The 26,854-nt window shown below is 33.3% G+C and overlaps 1 protein-coding gene across 1 annotated transcript in view; it reads right to left on the bottom strand.

Annotated features, from left to right (window-relative positions):
* LOC143065269 (uncharacterized) overlaps positions 1 to 26,854 on the bottom strand; it is a 104,814-nt gene that overhangs the window by 51,866 nt on the left and 26,094 nt on the right. Inside the window, exon 11 of the mRNA XM_076238780.1 lies at positions 21,648 to 21,700. Within this exon, the coding sequence (XP_076094895.1) occupies positions 21,648 to 21,700 (53 nt within the window). The remainder of the gene's footprint in view (positions 1 to 21,647; positions 21,701 to 26,854) is intronic.

Raw genomic sequence — 26,854 nt, 5'->3', positions numbered from 1 at the left:
ACCAGTCGTAAATATTGGCGAGTTGGTACAGCTAATACCGGGATTAATTGATTCACTCGATTGAAAGCGTAGTTATTTTACAGTTCTGGTGGACACTTGGCAACTGTTTGTCCGATAACGTTCCCCTAGAAATTGCAATCTTTGCTGGTGACCAACTCCGAATTATCATATAGCAATACTGAAGACCAAATTGGCTGATTGTGGAACTTTAACTGTATTACCTTACTATAAACATGTTCCGTAAATCTTAAAACAATTCTTATTCAAATTTCTCTACTCTTTTTTCAAGTGCATTTGCTCCAAATAAAGTAATGAAGGTAAAGGACATGCATTCGCCACACATGATTGTGGTTGTCTAGAACAACAAGCTAAAAAGGGCCCCAAAATCACTAGTGTAAAACAATTAAAAGAGGAAAAGCAATGGTATCATCTATATAAAAAACGAGAAACATTTATGAACCACAATAACAAACAACAGCCACTGAACAACAGATTCCTGACACAGGACAAGTGCAAACAAATGCATCGGGTTAAAACGTTTCAGCAGGCATCAAAGTTTACTTGTTTTGGGCTGCAAGTGTCTAATATTTGAGAAAATAATGATGACGTATTTATCATGTTTATTATAATAACAAATTGAATATTCTATGTACAGCCTCATCAATACAGTAAATCATAGTCCGAATAAACTTGTGGTTCAAAGTTTAATTGATTATCTTATATTAATATTAGAATCATGTTGTATGCAATGAAAACCAATATCAGGATATATCACTCTTAGTTTTTGGTGGGGTTCGTGTTGTTCATTCTTTAGTTTTCTATGTTGTGTCATGTGTATTATTGTTTGTCTGTTTGTCCTTTTTAATTTTTAGCCATGGTGTTGTCAGTTTATTTTCGATTTATGTGTTTGACTGTCCCTCTGGTATCTTTCGTCCTTCTTTTAAACCTCACAATTGCCAAAAAAATTTGTACAATTACATAGTTGGGGAGAGAGAGGACAAACTAAAATGAAAACATCATTAACAGAATTTTGTCACACACAGCAATACACACAGTATAACTCAGTTTAATAGAAGTCCTAGTCAGATTTCAGAATAGTTAATAATAAACTCATCATAGATATCAGGACTAAATTTTCTATATACGCCAGACGCGCGTTTCGTCTACAAATGACTCATCAGTAACGCTCGAATCCAAAAAAGTTAAAAAGGCCAAATAAAGTACGAAGTTGAAGAGCAGTGAGGAGCAAAATTCCTAAAAATGTTGCCAAATACAGCTAAGGTAATCTATGCCTGAGGTAGAAATGCCTTATTATTGTATATATATATATATATATATATATACGCGCATATAGATTGAAAAGGAGGCCTTAGCTAGATAAAATGTCAAGTGTACTTTAGGTATAATTATGTAATCTCATTGTTTGACCTTATGATGTAATGAATCTAACAATTAAACTATGAATCAAAGGCATAAAGAAATTAAGATTTATTTGGCTGTAAATTTGTCATGGCATTTATTGCAACAAAGAAACACAACCAACTTGTCAATCAAAACTTGAATTGAATTACTGAAGGGCGATCCAGCAGTAATAAAGTTATATCAGGAGCCACTGGGTAATCCATAGCAGCTTAAAGTAAATTCGGCCTGTCCATTCACAATAAATGAAAGCACTAAACTGAAGTCTGTTATTTATGCCATGACGCTGGTTCTATAATCATTCTCCCAAAACTGAAAAGATAAATGAAAAGCAGCAGAAAAAATTCATAATGGGAAACTGGGCGGGCGGGTAAATCTTATAGCTTTGGTCAAGCTCCGTGTAAGGTTTGAATCCAAATGATCAAACTATACGAGGTAAATTGCACGGACTAACATTTCGCGGGCTAAATTATTATTGAATTAAATTCTAGTATTTCAAAAATTCAGAATTTTGTTAACAGTTAATTTATAAATATAACCATCTATACTATTAAACGAGAAGACCTCATTTTGTGTGTCGCTTCTCTTCCTTCCACGATAAATTAGTCAGCATGCCTCTGTGTTCCATAGATAACATGCATAGTCGCATTTGTCATCCATTCTTATGATTATTCAGATTAAGTTATTTTTGGAGAAAAAGACAAATAAGGAGTCCGGATATTGATTCCGTCATCAGACTGACTTTTAATCATAGATAATACTTCCGGTTTGAAACATGCATACAACCAATTGTATGATAGATAACAAAAATGAAAAATAAATAAACCAATCAGAGCGTTCTCCATATCATGGTCCTTAGAGACAATTATGTTTTCGCGTTTATCCACCTGTAAACTACGATTATACTACTATAATATACAGAGACTCTCTGTATTTTGTCTATTTGTTCTGAAATATTTACTATCTAAGGGGTCATACCAGTTGCATATATATTAAAACAAGTAAAACATGTTGAAACAAGAATGTGTCCATAGTACACGGATGCCACATCGGCACTATATTTACTTATTTTGCTAGATTTCATGACCTAGATAAGAATAGATTATGTCGAATAATATTTGACGAGCTAAAGGGCTTAACGCTACATCGAGGATGGGGATATCCCCAGTATATGAAAAATGTGTTTAATTCTGTTGTTCTTGATCATTTATACAACTCAAATGTTAACCTGAATATTTTCAAACAGTTTTTTGGAATGTTTGTTAGTGAAAGAGAATTTCAAGTTATAAGAAATAAAAGCAGTCGTAATGCGTTCTCCAAATTCAACCTTGCATCTGGTAGACAGCCTTATTTGTCAAACTTGCTCGATTTTAAGTCTACAAGGTTAAAACTGTTTGCACAAACAAATTGTCTACCCATAAATCAAGTTTTGTATAGAATGAACATGTCCGAGACTACCATTTGTCAAATGTGTTCAGGCAAATTTGAGGAGTCCGTGGAACATTTCGTTCGCGAATGTTCTGAATATTCTTCTATAGGAAGTAAGAATGTGCCGATATAAATGAGTACCTAAGTACTAACTTCACCGACTTTTGCTTCACAGAGTTACCGTCCTACGAAAAAATAAACATACTGCTAGGTGAATGTTTTTATAAGGTTGATCCAAATGTTTGTAAACATGTTGACACTTTTAGTAAAAAGATGCTGAGTGAAATGTACACTTACAGATCCTCAATTTTAGAAGATTAAGCTAACTGTGATTTACGTGTGCAACTTAATTGATGTGATCTCTAAATGTTGAGATTTTATATTAATATATAATGTTGTTATGTTTTACATGAATGTTGACTTATTTTAAAAGAGAACAAATTTTTAACTTTGATATTGTCCTATGTGTATTTTATTTAATTGTACATTATTCATTGTATATGCTCTTAGACGCATTTGTGGGTACCCTGCCTACAGGTGCCCCGTTGTAAAGGGTAGTTTCTTAATAAATATATATATATATATATATATATACTAACTTTCAAGTTGATTGGACTTCAACTCCATGAAAAACTACCTTGACCAAAAATTTATCCTGAAGCGGGACAGACGGACGGACGGACGGAAGAACGAACGAACGAACGCACAGACTAGAAAACATAATGCCCATAAATGGGGCATAAAAACTTATTGTTGAAAGTGAAAGTAGTGATTTGGCAAGAATGAATGTAGGGTAGAGATTAGAGGGAGGCAGGACCTTTTTCTGGACGTCGGGATCGGGTGTTTTAAGTTCGGGATTTGGAGATTGCAATTGATCCTTACGGGATCCGGAAATATATTTTTCAATTTTCAGGATTTCGGGATATGAATTTCTTTAAATTCTGAATCTCGGGATTTCGTGTTTTTAAACCCAGGATTTCGGGATCAGGATCCCTCCGACCATCCCTCAACTTAGCATAAGTCGGTCTAAATCATTTATACAAAATGCATATCCTACCATTGGCATGTTAATAAGGTTCTCTAAAGAAAAAGCACTGATTGATTGTCCTAGAAGCATATTTTATTAGACTAATTTTAGTTACATTTATTTCATGTTTGAAGCGGTGCAAATTTTTGATTTAATTTGACTTTTACCAAAAGATGCATTGTAGCAAAGGAGAAGAATAATTGTTGTCTGAGGCCAGAAACACGAAAATAATTGAATTTAATAGAAAGGAAACAAATATCGGACTTTGGAAAAAAGGAGAGGGCTTTTGATACCTTTTATGAAATTCTCCATACATAATATCTTTTAGAAAAAATCTTCCTACAACAGTTCACAAGCTGTATATGCCCGCGATTTCGCGGGTGTGTTCTAGTATCAATGATAATTAATGTCAGCACAAAAAAAGTGATGACTACTGGAATGGTGATACCCTCCGGGAAATAAATCTCCACCAGCAGTGGCATCGACCCACTGGTTGTAAATAAACTCATCATAAAAAGAAACTACGATAAATGACAATGATACACAAATTAACAAAGGAATACTGGCAGTGACTGACATGCAAGCTCATGACCTAAAAGGTTATGTCGTCATCATATGAAACCAAGCACTATCCCTCCCCTGAAGGAAGTTTAGTATAATACCATCATAAAAGGTATAAAAAGTACATAACCCGTATCATGCAACAATATATAACAACTGGTTTTAGAATAACTGTGTTGATCTCCAATTCAAAGGCCTTATAAGTGAATCAATATCAATACCAAAATAAGCCATCTTTAATGATAACAGTATCATAACTATATCCATTCTGAGTTAGAAACTAACTATCCCAAATACTCTGCAAATAGCCAACTGTGACCAAATTAATAACCTACTACAAGAAGAGGCAACATCAAGAACAGATGAAACTACAATGGGCAACAAAGACCTGTGCTTTTTGTGCGATCAACAAACTGATAACACATCGTGGGATGTTTGTGATCTATGCAATAATGTGAGCCACACTAACTGTATGAACATTGAAAATAATGAAAACCACTGTAACGCATGCATAGGTAGTGAAATAATGGAAGACGCCACTAGCGTAATTAAAACAGATACGCTCCCGATTAAACCAACATAACTTGATCGAGTCAATAGAGGACATATCTGAGGAAAATACAAGCACTGTTGAGTCTGAGACAACCCCAAAAACTGTAATATCTAGTAACAGTCCTCATCCAAAACAGAGTGTCTTGAAAAGGATTGTACTTCCAGAAAGGATAACAAAAGCTTCACTGCAAACCCAAGAAGAACTATAACTAAAACATAGTGAACTCAGACAAAGAGAGTTAAAACTTAAGAAAACTGAAGAGCAACTTAAACTTAGGGAAAAAGTGGTTAATGAATACCAAAAAGAGAGAATACTACTAGAAACAAGATGCCAGAGACTGGAGGCAAGAAACTGTGAATTAGAACAAACTGTAAAAAGCTTAAGGAAAAGCATTGAAATGAGCAACTTGTCAGAAGAAACCAGCCGAAATGAACCAGTTCATACACACGTGAGGCACCCTTTGCAAACATGTAAGCCGGTAATGAATGATGTGTTCAATATTATGCAAACACAGATAAACAACAAGGTTCTGACCCTAAGCGAAAAGCTAACAACTGGACAAAATTAGCTTGGCAGATACGAATGAAATGGAGAAAATAAATCATGAAATGTATAATGTTGAAAGATATACACCGTTACAATCAAAACAGGACAAGAAAGAAACGGAATAAATAAATCCTCAAATAAATAACATCGAAAGAAATACACTGTTGCGATCAAAATAGGACAAAACACCGATTACCACCAAGAACACATCAGAAACTGCTCCCCATGTGGGGCAGCCCGTACAGAACAATGCACAAAGATATATGCAACCAAGTAGTACTGTTAACAACAGCCTAACAGGTCAACCACTTGTATACAGAGGATACCAGAAATATAGTTCGCAACAACCTTTTGACCAAGCAGTTGCCCCATTCAACCAAAAACAAGGCATAAGTAACCAACAGATGCTAAACAATACAACCACAGAGAAAATTATACAACCTACAAATGCTCATTTTTTAGACAGACCAGGCCTCAAGAAGCACAACATATAGCAGGAACACATATCGATAGTAACAAGGGGAAGTGACATCTAATAGCCTCCTATAACTGTAAAAACATCAAAACCTGTGGCCATGCAATCGATGAACTGCTAAAATCAAATCACTTAATCTTATTACAAGAACACTGGCGTTTCCAATCACAAATTAATATGTTAAGTGATCTGCACTCAGAAATCAACTATGCAGGAAAGGGAGTCGATATTAATAACTCTTTACACCCAATGTATGTGCAAAGAGGCTATGGCGGTGTTGCTATCATATGACAGGAAAGTATAGATCATTTAAGAAAACCATTATCTGAAGGATCAGAAAAGATGCAATGCATAGAAATATAAAGCAATAGTGTGCACAACTTGTTGCTGGTGTCAGTTTACCTACCGCCCAAGGGAGGCGAGACCATGTTGATGAATTTTTAGAATGTATTGACCAACTCTACGAACTTTACCAAAAGAACTATGGAACACATGACATAATAATTGCAAGAGACCTAAATGAGGACTTAAACGATACTGCGACGTCAAGCAAAAGAAATAGATATTTGAGGAACTTTATTTCATAGTGTTACTTGTCCTTTAACAATGCAGGAAAAACCTTCATCAAGGCATCTGGAGTAGAAAATTCAGAACTTGACTATTTTCTGCACATTTTCAAAGACCAAAAGTTATACTCAAACAAAACAGTTCTACATTCCGTAAAAATGAATGTGTCAGATCATCATCCAGTACAAATGACGTGTGTGCTTGATTTCGCTAAGGTCACACTAAAGCAAAGGAAAAGTAGCAACGTCACCCCTAAAATAAAATGGGACAAAATGGACATGGACCTATATAAAGCTATGGTCGACACATCATCAAAGGTGATATTGGAAAAATTATCTAATAATCAGATAGGACTGGAAGAATCTATTCAGACGACGTGTGAGATAATGGCCAACTCAGCCATTAAATCCTCTAACATCAAACCCTCGTACAATGCAAAACCGAAACTCAAAGTATGGACACCTGTAATACAGGTTGCTCTTAAGGAGATGCGAAATAGCTACAATGCGTGGGTAAATTCTGGAAAAACATGAAGATCTAGATAATGTCCTTTTCCTGGAGAAACGACGTACAAAACAACAATTTTGAAAACAGTCCGTGTAGAAATTGCAAAAAAGAAGAGAGAACGAAAAAGAGCTGATCATGGAAACTAGAACCAGAAATATGAAACTATTCTATAGGCTAGTCAGAAATACACGTAAAAAAGGCGGAGAAATTATAATGGACCTGAATGTGAATGGACACTGCTATACTGGAGATGAAAACATACTAGCTGGTTTCAAGGAACATTTCCGCATACTAGCAACATACGATGACGATGAAAAATTAACATTGACAACGACTATCATCAAAATGTGGATACATGAAATTCATATAATAAATCAACTGGTCAAAGGCAAGAACATTCCTGATGCATCAATTGAAGAAATTTCAAACGCAATCAAAAATATCAACAAGGGTAAATCTTCTGACTACTTTGGCATCACAATTGATGAATTTAATGCGGGTGAAATCGTGGTCATCTTGCTCCAAAGCATCATAAATGAAATATTTCAACAAGGATATGAACCAGATCTCCTAAAAATCGGACTCCTCACACCAATTTTCAAACACAAAGGAAGTAAGAATGATGCAAGAAATTACAGAGGAATAACAGTGCTGCCAGTAGTGGGCAAAATAATAGACACAGTGCTGAAAAATGGAACACAACCATCAGTAAAAGCCGTGCAACATAAATATCAACGTGGATTCACAAGTGGTTCAGGACCAATGAACTCAGCACTACCAGTGGACGAATGTACCGTGAAGTTCATGACGGTGAATCAGAAACACAAATAATACTGCTAGATGCCAAATCAGCGTTTGACAAAGTGATACATACCCATATGATGAGAAGAGTGTACCAAGCAGGTATCGAAGACAAACATTGGTCACTAATAAGTAGTCTGCACCAAAATGCTGCCAGTACCATTAAATGGGGAGGAAATATCTCTGAGTGCTTCCCAGTCTCATTGGGTGTTCGTCAAGGTGGAATACTCAGCACAGACCTATACAAACTGTACGTAAATCCACTACTAGACAGATTGGAAAACTCAAATCTTGGTATAAGGATTGGTAATATAGCATGCAATGCCAGCGCCTGTGCAGATGATATAGCTTTAATGAGTACAAAAGAAGACGACACACAAGTGCTGATAAATATTACGCACGATTTGCGTACATGGAAGGCTATGAGCTACAGCTCAAAAAAAGGGTGGCTTTAAACCTGCTGTCAAAAACTCATAAAAAGAACAATACCCACGAGTGCATATTCAACATTGGAAATAACGTTATGCCAAATGTCAAACAGGCACTACATCTTGGGATAATTAGAACAACATCAATGAAGGAAAACGTTGTTATGAATGTGGATGAAAATATCTAGAAAGCTAAAAGAAGTGCATACGGCCTATTTGGTGGTGGTTTCTATGGACATAATGGACTAGATCCAGAAACATTGTTTCACCTGTTTAAAACATACATTAGCCCTGTGTTACTCTACGGAATGGAACTATTACTACCTAAAACAGCCATGCTACTTCAACCAGAAAAATTCCAGAAAAGGTTACAGAAACAGCTGCTTTTACTTCCTACATCAACACCAGACCCGGCGGTGTACATACTATCAAGAATACTAACCGTCGAAGCGCAAATTGACAAAAGAGCACTGGGATTATTTAATAACATCTGTAACCAAGATGAAAGCAGCACGGAAAAACAACTGGCGTGGAAACAAATCAGTGTTAAGTCGCTGGACAGTAATAGCTGGTTTATACAAATCAAAAAGATCCTAACAAAATATAACATGGATGAAATCAACACCTACCTTGATATACCTATGAAGAAAGAAAAATGGATCACATTAATAAACCGAATTATCCAAAAACACTGGAGTGACTCAATAACAAGATTGGTTCCTTACTACAAAGGCCTTCAACACTTAAATTACACGGAATTTCACCAAAGGAAGCTACATCCACTACTAAAAATCAAATGTCAATCAGCTAGAGACATATGAAGAATTCCTCCAAAGCTAAAAATGCTAACCGGCACATACATTCTGCAGTCGCACAGAATCAAAATGTATGAAAATGAAACAGACCCGATGTGTCTTATATGTTACCAAGGGGACGAAACGCTAGAACATTTTATCCTAGAATGTGAAGGGTTATCCGATACCAGGAATTCAATAATGAATGAAGTTAGTGCCATTCTTAAGGGTTCAATAAATGTAGACTGTCATGAGCAAACATCAAAAGTAAAGATGCAAATTCTTCTGGACATTACAATGCTGCGGGAAAATCTAAAACTAGATACAAAATTAACGGCCGAAATCGAGTACTGTAGCCGCCGACTTCTCTTTTTGTTACACACCACAAGATATAGTTTCCTGTCAAAAGGATGGAAAAAGGACAAGAAAAACGTAAAGGTGTAATAACCCAACAACTGTGATGTGGAAAATGAACAATGTAAATAACTTTGTATATAAAACAAAACTTAAATGGTATTGGACTTTTACTGCACTATATATAAAGCACGCAGGTGGAGGATATTACTGTTAGACATACTGGTGCCTATGAAGACACTGGTGTGGTTCTCCTATATAGGAGGTTAAAGATACAGGAGTGAAGATGAAGATGTTAGTCCTTTTAAAGATCTGGTTAGTATTTAAGGTGAATGCCGACATTTGTGCTGTGTAAAGAATATTACCATACAAGATAGGATGTGAAATGCATGAACATTTAAAAGAGGGACAAAAGATACCAGAGGTACAGTCCAACTCATAAATCATTAAGATGTATGCATGCTGATTTATATTAACGAATTATGTCCGTAAAAATTATCCCATGAGAACGTAGTGTGTCAGGAGGCCAGAGGGTGATCTGACACTGACACACCAAGTCCGAATGGGATAACTATTTTACATCCCAGCTGTTTTCGATTATACGAAAAAACATTTAAAACTCATAAAATCTAGTTTAGAACGCCACCCAACCGTTATAATATACTTTATATATTACTTTATAATGTATACCCTTTATGACTCCCGATGTTTAAATATGAAACCATGTCTACTCGCCCCACTGGCCAATCGTCCCACACTAAATCGCCACTTTCTAAATAATCGCCCCAATCTTGTGTACCAAATCGCCCCACTTATGAAAAGGGTAAAATCCCATAGAACAATTAGTCGGACAACTCGACTTATTTATGAAAAGGGTTAAAATCCCACTTAATAAATGTCAGCATACTAGCCCCACTTATAAAAATATTTTGCTCCCTTTGAATATGTTAAACTGCTTAGAGTTAGTATCCAGTCGTTCTGGTGTAGGGTTATGTGTCTATGGTTGATATGCTAAAGGTCTTGGGTTCGAATCCCAGTATGGACAATGGATTTTTTTACATAAATTTTGAAAGTGTGTGGATTAGGCATTCCCGTCAAAATATTACAAACAAAGGAAAGCATGCAAAACAAAGAAACTCAAGCTGGGGTGATCTGGTAAGGATGATCCGGCTCAGATCACTCCTGTAGAACAAAGGAGCTCGGATGTGATTGTACCGATGATGAAATTTAGTAAATGTTTTGACTAGTTTGTGAAATCGAAAAACCAGTTGTAATATTTGATTCAATAAATCAGCGATTTCTTGCGTTAAAATCAAATACACTGGTACATCCACGGGGGAATCAAACTATTTGAGATATATAAATACCATACGATGTTGAAAAGTAAGGCATATTTTACCTTGAAACAAACAAGCCATTCCTAAATACTACATAACTATTTAACGTAGCCTTCATTTTAATTCAATATCAATACTCTGTGCTAGTTATGAGCTTATATTATGTACATGACTATTGTTAACGAGGAATTAATCAGAATAGTTTAACTAAAGCCGTGTTCAAACCAAACATGTTTACAATTAGTTCTATGTAATGTACACTGGTTTCACATTGAATGTGATTACATCTATACACCTTGTTTAGTTACCTGTACATAAGGTTTGTTCACACTTGTAAACTCTATGTCATTTAAATGTTCATTACGTAGAACCAAATGGAAATATTTCGGACATCTTTTCTAGAAGTAAGTGAACGACCATTTGACTTTAAAAAGGGCGGAGGAGCCATTTGATAAAAATAAAATTATTCAAGTCATACAGATGATAAAAACAATTTATTCTGAATCCAGACTTTCCACATATATTATAGTGTTAAGTATTGAAAAAAACCATTTAATTGCTTGCATCGAAAAATGTTCGCGCGAAACAAACAAATATGAGTCAAACGCCCCCTCCCCCTCCCCCCTTTGATGTTAAGTGATTGCTCCATTATAAAAGCCCTTTTGATCATTTGCAGAAGTTAAAAGATACTAAAGATGTTTTGATTACGAATGAGAAAAAAAAACGTAGGCTGCATCAGCGTGCTTACAGACGAAGACAAAGGATTGCGATGTTAAGGATCAATATATTTCTATCTTTTCTGTTTGTTTCAAATGGTATTTTTCTCCAAGGAGTATTTGACAAAGGGAGGGGGTAATTTTTATTTTTTATTTCTAAGTATATTTTAATGGATTTTAGATACTAGACAAACAAAACCATTAACCTCCACTTTTTTAGTAAAGCATTTATGAGTGAATTTTTGTTTGAGTAAAGACCAGTGGCAAATATTGCTGTATACATGCAGTCGATTCAGGAAAACCTTGTTTGAGTCTTGATAAGGGGTTAATAAATCTACGTAAAGTTTTTTTTTTATAACAATTAATTATATCAAGATAAGACAAATATTTCTGTAAAGAACCTTATTTATAATTGTTAAAAATATCAATTTTATTCAAAAATCGTTTTTTCTTTAAATATACATGGTAAAATAATGTTCTAAATGTCTAGTTTTGTGTACACTTAATCTACACAAGGACTACATTGACTATCGACTGCATGTAGACAAAACATGATTTAAACTACTTGTAAACATTGAGTTTTATCAATAGGAACGTAATTGTGTTTAGTTTATGTGTGAGTTACACTAACACAGCACCGAGTTTAGGTCAATGTGAACACGGCCTAACAAGTTTTCAATTAATACATCCTTTCAAAATTGTTAAACAGAATTATTCTGAAGGGTTATAATTACGATTCTAATGGAAATTAAAGATGGCATTTTTGGAATTATTATTTATTCACTTGAAGCTATGGTCTTGCGTCGGTAATAACCACATTTATTCTGAAACTACGGATTACGTTATTAGCGTATATTTTATGACGGTATGATACTAAACCCCTAACGAGATGGATAGTACTTGATGTTCATATGATGAAGATATAATCTTTCAATCAGTTTTATTGAGACCTGGAGCTGGCTTGTCAGTAACTGTTATAGTTCTTTATTCATTTATGTTGAAATAATTGTAATTTTACTTATTTTTCTGTTACCTATGCTAATATTTGACTCGAACATTTTTTAAACTGTTATACTGTGCGTATTGATGTGTGTTTGTTTTTTCTATATTGACTAGAGGGATAGGGGAGGATTAAGATCTCAGAAAACCCTACTGCATTTTTACTTCTGTCCCAGATCAGGAGCCCCTGGCTTTTTCAATCTTGTATGTTTTTTTGGTTTTTGTTCATTGATATGTTTTGGTGTTTAGTATGAAGTCCATTTTTAATGTCCGAATAAATACATTTAATGTTGAAGAAATTATTCAATGCTGTTTAACCGGATAGAATGATCATAAAAAAAACAATTTAACTATTGTTGTCTTGATAGATAAACTTAAAGTATACCGGGAGTGGTTTACTAGGAATTTTTAGTTCTTGCTCGCTTGCTATTGCTACCCTTTCACGTCTCGCTTTCGTATTTTTAATCTTAAACAAGAAATAAAATAGAAAATATAGCAATGGTCATGACAATTATGCAATAAGGTTCATAAATGTCCAAGTGAACCGAGTATAATTTACGCTAAAACACATTGAGCCTGATGTTATTATGTGTAGAGTACATTGTTTTTCCATTTTTTAGTACAACGTTTTGAACGTGCTATTTGTTCAACCAAAGCAAAGACTATTTACGTCATTGGGTTTTAAAGTGACATATGATTGCTATTGTGTTATTATTTCCAAACGGCACATACCGTTATTCCCACATGCATACAATAAACTGTTTAGACCGTTGGTCAGATATTTTACAGTTGCATAATTCCCATTATGTACAGTGAAGAATTGGATACATAGATAACTGCTTGAATTCAATAATTAGGTCTTTCAACCTTTTCGGTTGAAAGACCTATAGCTTTTGTTCTGATTATTAGGTCTTTCCACCTTTACGTAAGGAAAGACTTATTGATTTTGTTCTGATTATTTTTTTTCTTTTTTTCTTCCGCCTAATTTTTTTCTTGCGGTGTAAAAAGGTTTCAAAAGATGTCGCTTAGTTTTATTGTATATGATATCATAGAGTCTATACGCTTTTGAAACTGACCCTGTTTGACCGAACACTTTTCTTTGTAAGAGTTATCTTCCCAAACACTGTTTTTCTTGTTATCAGATCTCCTCCGCAACCTTAAAAGAAAGCGACACATTTATTTTTCCAAATATCCTCAGAATGTTAGGTTTATTTTGACCGACGCTTTACGAAGACTCCATATGAGAGTTATTTCCCCTTTTGAATTGAAATAAGTGAAATAAATTTGTAACTGGAAAACCATAAGTGATAGAGGCCTAGGGTCTTTTGATATGAGGTCCTTGGTTCAAAAATATGAAAATGAGGTCAAGGTCATTTTCAAATTTTTAATTTTGGCTTGTTATCTCTTATTTTCAGAAATCATACAAGATATCGACAAAATAGTTTCAGACAATTGTTAGTTGCGACACGTCGTAACACGTAAATTTTACTTAAAAGGGTACGTAACATTTCATGCGAGTTATTCCCCCTTTTATATCTAATATTAGTTGTATGGTAATATAACTCATTATCTATATAAAGTAGAGGCCTAGAGTTTTTTGATTTGAAGTCCTTGGTTGATGATCTTGAAATTGAGCTCAAGGTCATAGATAAATTCAACGTTCTAGATTTTAAACTTTGCTTTTTCCTCTTATGTATACTTGATAAAGCTATTGAACTTTTTGCAAAAGGTTGCAAGCAAGGTGACCTTGAAAAAGCCAACCGGAAGTCCCCTTTTGTAAACCCGAAGAAGCCATTTTTGTACTAATTTAATGTTAAAGTATATAGAACCATCTATTTTTGGAATCTGTGTCAAGCAAACTATCAAAACATACCGGAAGTAACATCTTTTAAACCGGAAGTAAAAAATGATCCCTTATTTATACCTTTTTGTATAGAAACCATATTTTTTTTGGAATCAGCGTTCAATAAGCTATCATTTGACGATAAAATTGACATATAAAACCGAATTTTAATATTTTCATATAAAAAAGATCCTTACTGGTGGAAAGACCACCAATGGTTCTATGAACAATTGGTTTTTAATTGTTTTGGAAATTGTTAATCTTTTATCCTTCGTATTTTAATGAATCCCCTTAAATTATTCAAAATATACTATAAAAATCAAAAACTTGGAAATAATCCAATTATCTTCATTAATTGGTCAATCAACACTCGCACAGTCTTTATTGTAATTCGTAGTACGTGTCATCGTTGTTTACGGTTTGTCTTTGAACTGATTGACCTGGAAAAATAAAAGAGACCTACATATTATTTCATTTCAATAGGCCCTGGACATACACAATAGGCGAGTGTAATAACTGTACACACTATGATGTTTTCTCATACACCCGTTTTATTATTACCCACACGATAATATTTTATGGGAATAAATTAACTAAGAGGTTGTTTCAAAATTTATTTCCAAGATTCTTTACAACAAAATATAACATTTTTTTAACCAACTAAGTGCAATATTGTCAAAAGTGACTGTTTATTAGAAATTACATATTCTCTGTAATGGTCCTGTTTTTTTTCTGTAATGGCCCTGTTTTTCTGTAATGGCCCTGTTTTTTCTGTAATGGACCTGGTTTTAGCTCACCTGGCCCGAAGGGCCAAGTGAGCTTTTCTCATCACTTGGCGTCCGTCGTCCGTCGTCGTCCGTCGTCGTCCGTCGTCGTCGTCCGTCGTCGTCGTCCGTCGTCGTTAACTTTTACAAAAATCTTCTCCTCTGAAACTACTGGGCCAAATCAAACCAAACTTGGCCACAATCATCATTGGGGTATCTAGTTTAAAAAATGTGTGGCGTGACCCGGTTAACCAACCAAGATGGCCGCCACGGCTAAAAATAGAACATAGGGGTAAAATGCAGTTTTTGGCTTATAACTCAAAAATCAAAGCATTTAGAGCAAATCTGACATGGGGTAAAAATGTTTATCAGGTCAAGATCTATCTGCCCTGAAATTTTCAGATGAATCGGTCAATCGGTTGTTGGGTTGCTGCCCCTGAATTGGTAATTTTGAAGAAATTTTGCTGTTTTTGGTTATTATCTTGAATATTATTATAGTTAGAGATAAACTGTAAACAGCAATAATATTCAGCAAAGTAAGATCTACAAATAAGTCAACATAACCAAAATGGTCAGTTGACCCGTTTAGGAGTTATTGCCCTTTATAGTCAATTTTTAACCATTTTTCGTTAATTAAAGTAATCTTTTACAAAAATCTTCTCCTCTGAAACTACTTGGCCAAATTAATCCAAACTTGGCCACAATCATCTTTGGGGTATCTAGTTTAAAAAATGTGTGGCGTGACCTGGTCAACCAACCAAGATGGCCGCCACGGCTAAAAATAGAACAAAGGGGTAAAATGCAGTTTTTGGCTTATAACTCAAAAACCAAAGCATTTTGAGGAAATCTGACGGGATAAAAATGTTTATCAGGTCAAGATCTATCTGCCCTAAAATTTTCAGATGAATCGGTCAATCGGTTGTTGGGTTGCTGCCCCTGAATTGGTAATTTTGAGGAAATTTTGCTGTTTTTGGTTATTATCTTGAATATTATTATAGATAGAGATAAACTGTAAACAGCAATAATGTTCAACAAAGTAAGATCTACAAATAAGTCAACATGACCAAAATGGTCAGTTGACCCGTTTAGGAGTTATTGCCCTTTATAGTCAATTTTTAACCATTTTTCGTAAATTAAAGTAATCTTTTACAAAAATCTTCTCCTCTGAAACTACTTGGCCAAATTAATCCAAACTTGACCACAATCATCTTTGGGGTAACTAATTTAAAAAATGTGTGGCGTGACCTGGTCAACCAACCAAGATGGCCGCCACCGCTAAAAATAGAACATAGGGGTAAAATGCAGTTTTTGGCTTATAACTCAAAAACCAAAGCATTTTGAGGAAATCTGACAGGGGATAAAAATGTTAATCAGGTCAAGAACTATCTGCCCTGAAATTTTCAGATGAATCGGTCAATCGGTTGTTGGGTTGCTGCCCCTGAATTGGTAATTTTGAAGAAATTTTGCTGTTTTTGGTTATTATCTTGAATATTATTATAGTTAGAGATAAACTGTAAACAGCAATAATGTTCAGCAAAGTAAGATCTACAAATAAGTCAACATGACCTAAATGGTCAATTGACCCCTTAAGGAGTTATTGCCCTTTACAGTCAATTTTTAACAATTTTCATTAATTTGGTAAATTTATGTAAATTTTTACCAAATATAGTTCTCTGTTACTAATGGGCAAAGTTCATGATAGATATAATTGTAAGAAGCAAAATCGTTCAGTAAAGTAAGAACTTCAAACACATCACCATCACCAAAATACAATTTTGTCATGAATCCATTTGTGTCCTTTGTTTAATATGCACATAGACCAAGGTGAGCGACACAGGCTCTTTAGAGCTTCTAGATCTGTAATGGCCCTGTTTTTTTCTGTAATGGCCTTGTTTTTCTGTTATGGCCCTGTATTAATGCCAAGTTTGTCTGTATTAAGCCCTGTTTGGGTTTTTGATAAAGTTAATAAAACTAAGTTGTAAAGAGTATAATGCCTTTTTGTATTTTATTGAATTTAGTAACTAGCAACCAACATTAAAGAACCATATAAAGGGATCAATGTTCATCCTGTTTTTAACACATATCTCTTTCAACTTAATATCTTGGATATTTGGTATATTCAAAGCTTTATATTGGTGAGGCGTTGCCTCGGGCCATTACAGACTTCCACGACCATTATTACAGACCTTGGACATATAACATGGCCATTATAAAAACACCCATTCATTAATACCATAGTATTAGTCAATTTAACTTGGTGAGTCAAAAATCAATTTTTCTGACTTTAAAAAAAGTTTTAATTTGAAAATGTAATATGTATGTTGTTAAACACAACATTGTTATACTAAATAATTCATATTACTATGGACACTGTAAATACCCATTTAACAACGTACTAGTTGTTTGTTATTGCTATGCAAAACAGCTATTTTTTTCATTAGTTTCTTAATATTACAACAGAAAAGACGATTTTCTTTCTTTTTTCTGTTACTTTTCTGTTTTTAACGCTGTACATATTTTAACTTGTTCGATATGTTTTCTACTGATTTCTAGAGATAACAACGAATGTTATCTTCGCATATTTTTCCTGTCATAGTTTCTCTTATGAATGGTTGCTGTTTAGAAGGATGCTATTAAACCAAGAGTTCGGAGTGGTGATTTTGAACTCAAACATTTAAATACTTTACGTAGGCTATTACATGGGGGTTTATCATTATGGAATATGTGTTTTACAGATGACCATGGATATATTACAATCATCGTAACTACAATCCCGAATCTGACGTACCGAATTAGACTGATCACAGAGTTTGGATTTATTTAAGCAACGCAACAGGAGTCACATGGGAAGCAGAATCTGCTTTCCCTACTAGATAACTGAGATCCCCCCATATTTAAGTGAGTGAATGTTACCGAGTCATTAGTTTTCTATATTTTGTTATGCCGTGTATTCTGTTAGTTTGTTTTTTTTTTGCTTTTTCGTTTAATTTTACCATGGCGTTGTTTATCTATTTTTCGACTGATGAGAATGAATGTATCATTTGTATATTTAGCCTCTCTTGTAAATTGTAAAATAATAAATATTAATTACATACAAAAATAATATATACAAATCTGTAGAATCCTTATTATAAACATGATATGACACCCTTGTTTTTATAATTTATTTTCTTGAAGATCTTCTAAATTGAAAAACATACGATCCATATTATATAAATTGTCCTTTGAAAAGGCATTTTTGAAAGGTCAACCCGAAAAGTTGATCCGTTTGTTTTCTTTGTCATTTCGGGACACCATATAGCTGACTACTAGGGATTCCCATTTTTATAATATTAACGGTCACCAATAGTTGCTTACATCCACGTAATTTATGTTTATGTATTTATACTCATTAGACGAATTAACAATGCCCTGGCTAAAAAAATACCTAAAAAACTAATTCATTGTTTTTACATAATTATATATTAGGTCGTTAGTTTTTCTCGTTTGAATTGTCTTACATTGTCATTTGTGGGCCTTTTATAGCTGACTATGCGATATGGGTTTTGTTCATTTTTAAAGGCCGAAAGATGACCTATAGTTGTTAATTTCTATGTGATTTTGGTCTCTTGTTGAGAGTTGTCTCATTGGCAATCATACCACGTCTTCGTTTTTTATATTTACAACAGTATACAATACACACAAAAGGGAAAAAACTGAGCAACCCGTAATCAGTTGATTGCAGGTGTTCCAGAAGAGCAGACTGGTTCAGTTCCACAAGTTGCACCAGTCGTGTTGATCGTGTAAGTACACACCCGGTGATAAACCTAATTCGGGAGATCACTTTTGAGGATGCCAGGAAGGAACTATGGTTACAAAAATTGGAACTTATCCGTCATCATCTGCGAAAACAAATATTCCATAACTGTCAACCAGCATGTGATGGTGTCCGTTAAATTTTCGAAGGGGTGATCTTAACTTCACCACTTGGAAATCTTGGTTAAATAGCCTTGTTAAAAGCAAATCCCTATACATTGCACTTTAATTTTGTAAGTACAACTGTTTCTCAAACAACACCTCTTGTCGGGTGATATACAAGTTTGGGGCGTATGAATGTTGAAAATATAACGCACAGTCCATTGTTTTGGCACCGTGGCACCGTTTTAGCCGCAAAGGGAGTTCCAATGGGAATGGCATTGTCTATATTTACAGAAATACAACCTATATCAAGGAACAATAATAGGACATACAAAAACAGGAGTTGATATTAACTGGGTGATATATCCTCAATATACAGTCGCTGATGAAATGTTCTACATAAGAATGGACAGTTCACAATTGAGAAGATGGAATAATATCGTATACAGCTTTGTATTAAACCCACCCTCTTTCCTTATTCCAGATGTAAGTTAAGATATAAAGTAGACTTTACTGTATCTGCTTAATTCTTTATTTTTGCAAAGGGATAAATGCATTTAACAAAGTCACAAATCAGTATTAGAGGATATCCTCTATATAGCCGTTTAGTGAAAATGCTAGACTTTTTAATTCTACGTTAGAAAATCCTGTGTGATTCGCTTCATATGAATAATGGAACAAGACGACAAAATGTGTAACACAGTTGGTTACAATGGTTCTTAAAGTATAACAAATAGGTATAAGATGATGTGTAATGAGTGCCAAATACTCTCATTTCATGTCACAATTTATTAAAGTTAACCATAATAGGTCAAAGTACGGTCTTCAACACGGCGCCTTCTCACAAATCGATCAACAAGCTACAAAGTGTAAACAAAATGACTGGTGTAAAACCGATTAAACATGAAAACAAAAGGCTAATCTGTATAAAAACGAGAAACATTTATGAACCATACGACAATCAACAACCACTGAACATCATGGATCACATGACTTAGTACGAACAAACGCAGCTGGTGTAAACGTTTTAATAGGTACCTATATTCACTATAACCTATAATAATAGTGTAACATCACAACATAGAAGTGAATATGCACTGAACGAATAAATTTGATCTATGACACAATGTAAATACAAAATCAATAAAATAAGGGGTGAAATAATAAAGAATTTCAGAAAGTCACTGATGAGTGTTTTGTAGACGAAACGCGCGTCTTGCGTTAACATAAAACTTCAATCCTGATATCTATGATGAGTTTGTTAACCCGATAACCCTTAGTATCTTTACATCTTTCTCAAGGTCATCATCTTTGTTCGCGATAGGTACATAAACAAAACAGAACGATCTGCCGTCACATGTGACGAGTATCGCATAGTTACAGCATTCCTTACAGTACAAAAAGAAAAAAGAAAAATCACAAAAACACTGAACTGCGAGGACACTTTAAACGGAAAGTCCCTGATCAAACGGAAAAGTATCAAGCTTAAACACATTAAAAATGAATGGATAACAACTGTCATATTCCTGACTTGGTACAGGCATTTCCCATGAATCGTTGTTTTCTACGTTATCATATAAGGGGAGACAACTTAGATGACACCAAGGCATTGTTTAAATTATTTTTTAAAGTAAAAAGCATTTTAAAAAAAATGGCTAGTTCTGTACATTGAATTCAATAGAAATGAGATCTGGTCAGCGTGTTTAACATTTAAATACAAATGGGTTAACCTTGATTAAAGCTTTTGCTACAAAGGAGATAAAAAAGTTTAAAGTTACTAAATTTGCGGGAAAAGCCTTGGTGTTTTGTAATACATTTGTAAAGTAAGGGATTTTAAAATAACTGTCAAAAAATATTAGTATTAAAATTGATTTGATGTTAAAAAAATGATATTCAAACTCTTTTCCTTTCTATCACGTATATATTTTCTGTTGTATTAACATGAGATCTCAGCTATAGATGACTGTACGTTAACTGTTTCCAAAAGTGTTAGAATGTTTTGTATGACAAAACGAGGCAGCTCACGCTGCGTGCTTCTGTACACATTCTTGGAAATCAGAATGTCAACGTATACTGCAGTTGGCTTTCTAAATCATTAGGTTTTTTTTTCTCTCGATTTAACACATATTTCTCTCCAATTAATATACAAGCAGTGGAGTTTGTAAGACATTCAATTTTGTAAATGATAAAGCAATATTACTGAGATTACTATCTACATTAATTAGCCATCAGTATGAATAAAGGCGATGTGCAAATAAGACAACTTTCCACACGAGTTCAAAGGAAGTGGGCAATTCGATGACCGAGTGGTCTTCATAGCTTACTACTGTATCACTATCCTGTCAACACCGAGGTTGGGCACTTTAACCCCCATGTAACATGTGCACTAGACTCCAATCTTAATGGACTTGTATTATCAATTGGCAAAACGCCAAACAAAACTGGACCGAAGGCTTCTATAGGGAAATCACAGGATGTCATTAAAACTTACGTGATGAAAGTTAAGCAATTCCTAATATACAGACAATAATGTCGCTCCTTGTGATACTTGTTCATATTTAAGACATTTAGTTACATTCCCCCTTTCACACAAATTACTGTATTACAAAAATGTAGCATCTAAAAACGTACCAGATTTAAGCTGTAGATCCTCATATATTGCAATGTGTTTTCTGATTCTTCTCCTTTCAATGTAAAAAACAAATAAAACGAGGATTATTCTAAGTATGTAACTGGCTGACTGTCACATAAAAATCGATAAAATAATTGTTATTCACTGGTATTCGTACAAATTTTTTAATGGCTTACATCCTTTTTGTTGAAAAGGAATATACATTATATCTTCTAATTGTATGAATAAAATTGAAAAATTCGCTAATTCAGAGTTAAAAGTAAAATGACGCTTTAAAATTGAAAAAAGAATGTTTCATATACTTGAATGGCTACACTTTACTCTAAAAAAAAAAAGTGATCGTGGATGCTTCATCAAAGACGATCCTTTTTTTTATTATCAATATCGTCATAAAGTACCAATATTAAACTATTGACTTCCAAGACACTAATTTACATATATTTTCCTGTATGCAGTGTTCATAACTACAAGATTTCTTGCTATAACTTCGGCCACAACACAGCGCAAACACGAAGTGGAAACCGTGATGTCAAAAGTTAAATCACTAAATAAATGAACTCCGAGGAAAATTCAAACAGAAAGTCCCTAATCAAATGGCAAAATCAAAAGCTCAACTGTCATATTCCTGACTTAGTACAGACCTTTTCTTATGTAAAAAATTGTGGATTTAAGGGTTACACTAATGTCCTGACAATGTCCTGATAATGTCCTGACGGAAATGAAAATGCTTATTACTTTTTTATCATTGGAAGGAATAACTTGAAATTTGGAACTAAGCAACATGAGAACTTATTTTTAATAAATGAAATAAAAAAAAAATAAAAAAGATATTTATAAGAGTTAGAAAACTTGACCTGACCAATTTGACTTTGAAACTACTAATAACCTGACCGAAATGAAACGGCTAAAAAATGTTTTGTTATTGACAGGGTAGATTAAAATATTTTATACAAAAATATAAGAAGAAAAAGGAAAAAAAATATTTTTAAGAGTTAGAAAACTTGACCTGACCAACTACGTCATCCCGTGACAAATGTCCTGACCGATGTAAAATGCTAATAGCCTTTTTATTCTTTGAAGAATCGACTTCAAATTTTATTTCAAGGAAGATTCAAACTTTGAATATAGAGATATAAGAAAAAATATTCAATAAACTAATTTTAAGTTTCAGAAAACTTGAGCTGACCAACGTCGTCGACTCTGCCCTGACTAAGGTCCTGACCGATGTAGAACATGTTAATAACTTTTTTGTTATTGAAAGAATTGACTTTATTAAAGTTCCTTACCAAGGAAAATTAAAAATTTCAAAGTAGTCAGCACTTCCGTGTTGACTTGAGTTATCAATGATATGTTCATAATTATAAATTGACTGTTAACAAAACTTTAAAGTTTTGTTTAAAAAACTAAGGCTTTTCTACCTCAGGATAAGAGTACCTTAGCTGTATTTGGCAAAACTTTTATGAATTATTGATCCTCAATGATCTTCAATTTCTTACTTTATTTGGCCTTTATAAGAATTTATGAAAAAAAACCCACTGTTTGTTAATTTTTGAAATGTTAGAAAAACTGACCTGACCAACTTGATCTTTATCATGATGAATGTCTTAACTGTCATACAATTGCCAATAATTTTTTTGTTATTTAAAGGGATATAACCAAGTTAGATAACAGAAAAGAGATATGTGAATAGAGATGATTTAGATACTAAGTGAATGCACTTTTACTACATTTAATAATGAAAGGATAAAGATGTGAAGAATGCAATAAAGTCAAAAGACAGTGACATGAACAATTAAAATTTAATCACACCTATATTGATTAAAATTAACACCCCCAAACTGGAGTGTTTGCTTACCTATATTTTTCTTGTTTTTTTCACTCAATATTTGTGTTTTTAGTTAATGAGGGATTAAACATGTCAAATTACATAAATAGGAACAGGAAATGGGCTTCTTTGATTTCAAGATAATGTTTTCACAAGCATTCAAAGCAGAATTATGTAAGAATCACATAGAAATATAAAAACGTATAGTAAACATAATTTTATTATGTCACTGTCTTTTGGCTTTCTTCTGCAAATATATTATGAATTATGAAAAGTGCATTCAAGTTCTTTCAAGTTTAAAATATTTATATTTTACATTTTTATACTAAGTGTTGTAGTCTTCCCTGATACCAAACTTGGTAATATCCCATTAAATAACAAAAAGGTTATTGACATTTTTATAAAGGTCAGGACATTCATCATGACAAAGATCAAGTTGGTCAGGTCAATTTTTCTAACATTTCAAAAATTAACAAACATTTTTTTCTCATAAATGCCTATATCTAATGCTATCATCTTCCTTGGTAGGGAACTTAAGTAATTGTTTTTCAATAATAAAAAAGTTATTTACATTTACTGAATCGGTCAGGACATTAATTGGTCAGGTCAAGTTTTCTAACTCTTTAAATTATTTTGTTAAAATCTTTTTCTTGTATCTCTATATTAAGTATTATAATCTTCCTTGATATCAAATTTGAAATTGATCCTTTAAAGAATACAAAAACCTATAAGCATTTTACAACGGTCAGGACATAAGTCTCGGAAAAGACGTAGTTAGTCAGGTTAGGTTTTCTAACTCTTGAAAGAAAAAAAAAATTATATTTTTGTATTAAATGTTTTAATCTTTCTTGGTATTAAATTTTAAGTCTATCCTGTCAATAACAAACATCTTTTATCCGTTTCATACCGGTCAGGACATTAGTAGTTTCAAAGTCAAGTTGGTCATATCATGTTTTCTAACTCTTATAAATATTTTAAAAATTTTAAAAATTTTATTTATCAAAGATAAGATGCCATCTTGCTTGATTCTAAATTTCAAGTAAATCCTTCCAATATAAAAAAAGTATTTAGCATTTTCATTTCCGACAGGACACTGTCAGGGTATTAGTGTAATCTTGGATTTAACCTGTTTTATTAGTTAGTTTACCCTATCACTTGTATATATAATGCAGTCGTATAAAAAATTCTAATATATTGTAATCGATGTGGGTACAGACGGTCATACAAAACAGGTAAAAATGAAGAAAAAAAAATAAGAGTACAGTAGTCATTATCTTTATCCTTATAAAAACAAACAGATATATAAACAAACATTTACCAAGACATAGTAACACAATGACGGGATGTACAGAGTCACATCACATGGAAGAAAGAAACTGAGACAAAGCACAATAGCAAAAATAAAAGACAATAATACCGAATTTTAATAAAACAATAACACAATGAAGGAATGTATAGATAAAGAGCCACGTCATATATAAGAAAGAACACAAAGGGCATAAAAAGCATATTAGCAAAAATGAAAGACAGGTTACAAAAATTGTATTAGAGCATTAACACATAAGGGTTGGCAAATGGATACCACCAAAAGAACAGAATAAACTGCAAAAGTAATATTCACAACGACAATTAAATGAAAAACACGTGCTTATAAACACCGTGTATCATCGGTAAAGCGGATTTAGGAAATAGGATATACAAGGTATTAAAGGTAAATAGAAATCAAAATTGATACAACAAATCAATAAACAACTGTCAAGGGGTAGTTTAATTGAAAAATGGGATCGCATGGAAAACATAATACGTTTTACATGTGTTCTGTATTTGTTTTGTTTATCAATGTCACGATACGGTAAACCTTGGCAACAATCTCGAACGTTCATTAGCTGGCGATCAAACACTGAATGGAATTACATTTGTTTATAATAAGTTATAGATTTGTGATCAATATAAAAAAAATTACATGCAAGACTTAGTTCAGTACATATGCATGCATTGGTTCATTAACAGTAAAATTTAAAAAAAGATACTCGTGTAATATGACTTCTATTTTATAAACAAATCATGTCAGTGGCGGTCATATACTGATAGTTTATGGGCAAAACTCTCCAATAAAGTGTTTAAAACTTTAAGTTTACTTATTGTATAAATAACCTGCTTATTGTGAAATAATGATTTTGTAATACAGTAGTAAATATTTCTTTGCAATCCTATATAATTCAGATAACTATGAAGTTTTAAAGCGTATGAAGATATTTTCCCAAACTTTGTTTTATTAAATGTATAAACGTTTCCATCAGTATATACATATATTTGCTATGTTATAAACTTTATTAAATACCAGCAAACGTAAATGACAGGGTACCTGATAAAATATATATCCGCTAGCACTTTGCGAAGTATATATTGTATTTTCACGAATGTCTAATAAAATAAGGTCGGAACTGTATATTTCAGAATCTATTAATTTTATTATCAAGCTATTTACATTGACAACGTTTTAATAATATCTATCTTTATATAGACGAATACTAAAACTTATAAACAGATGTGGTATGGTTGCCAATGAGACATATCTCCACCAAAGACTATATGGCACAGACATTTACAACTATAGGTCATTGTACGACCTTTAACAATTAAACAAAGCCCACACCGCATAGTCAGCTTTAAAAGGCCACGAAATGACAAATGTAAAACAATTAAAACGAAAAAACTACAAATGTAACGGCCTTATATATGTCCAAAAAAGATCGAAAAACAAATATGTAACACAGTATTTATCGAACGACAACCACTGAATTACAGGATTCTGACATGGGGCTGGTACATACATACAGAATGTAACGAGGATAAACATGTTAGCAAGATGCTAACAATCCCCTAACCTGGGACAGTGGTGTAGCAGTTCAACATAAGAAAAACAACAAAAAAAACCAGTTGAAAACGCCTAACTTATCAGATGGATACAAATAGAAATTGCATCTAACAAAAACAGAGGTGACGTTGCGGGGTACTTGTATATCACAACGACAAAACGAAAAGTGCAGATCTGAGAGTACTCGCAGTTACTAAGAGCTAACCCAAAGCTACTAACAAGTATAAAAAAATCATGCTTCTCAGACTACATTTTCATTTGGTAAACGCCAAGCATCCAATGAAATAAGTGTAAAGACGTCTTAAACAGTCAGAGAAAAACATGACATTGTGGACTGCCAAGATACAGGTATCGACAGACTGTGGATCTATGAATGTATATATGTATATAACAGTAATATTTAGTTTGTTTTTAATTTACTGATAACAATATCAAAATTAATACCAATAAAAACAATATTTAATGATCTAATTACAGTGTTGAATTGGTATTTTTTTTAGAAT

The sequence above is a fragment of the Mytilus galloprovincialis genome, chromosome 1 (genome assembly GCF_965363235.1).
Source record: "Mytilus galloprovincialis chromosome 1, xbMytGall1.hap1.1, whole genome shotgun sequence".
NCBI classification, from domain to species: Eukaryota; Metazoa; Mollusca; class Bivalvia; order Mytilida; family Mytilidae; genus Mytilus; species Mytilus galloprovincialis.
Note: the sequence above shows the minus strand (reverse complement) of the source record. Positions and strands in the feature narration are given on the sequence as shown.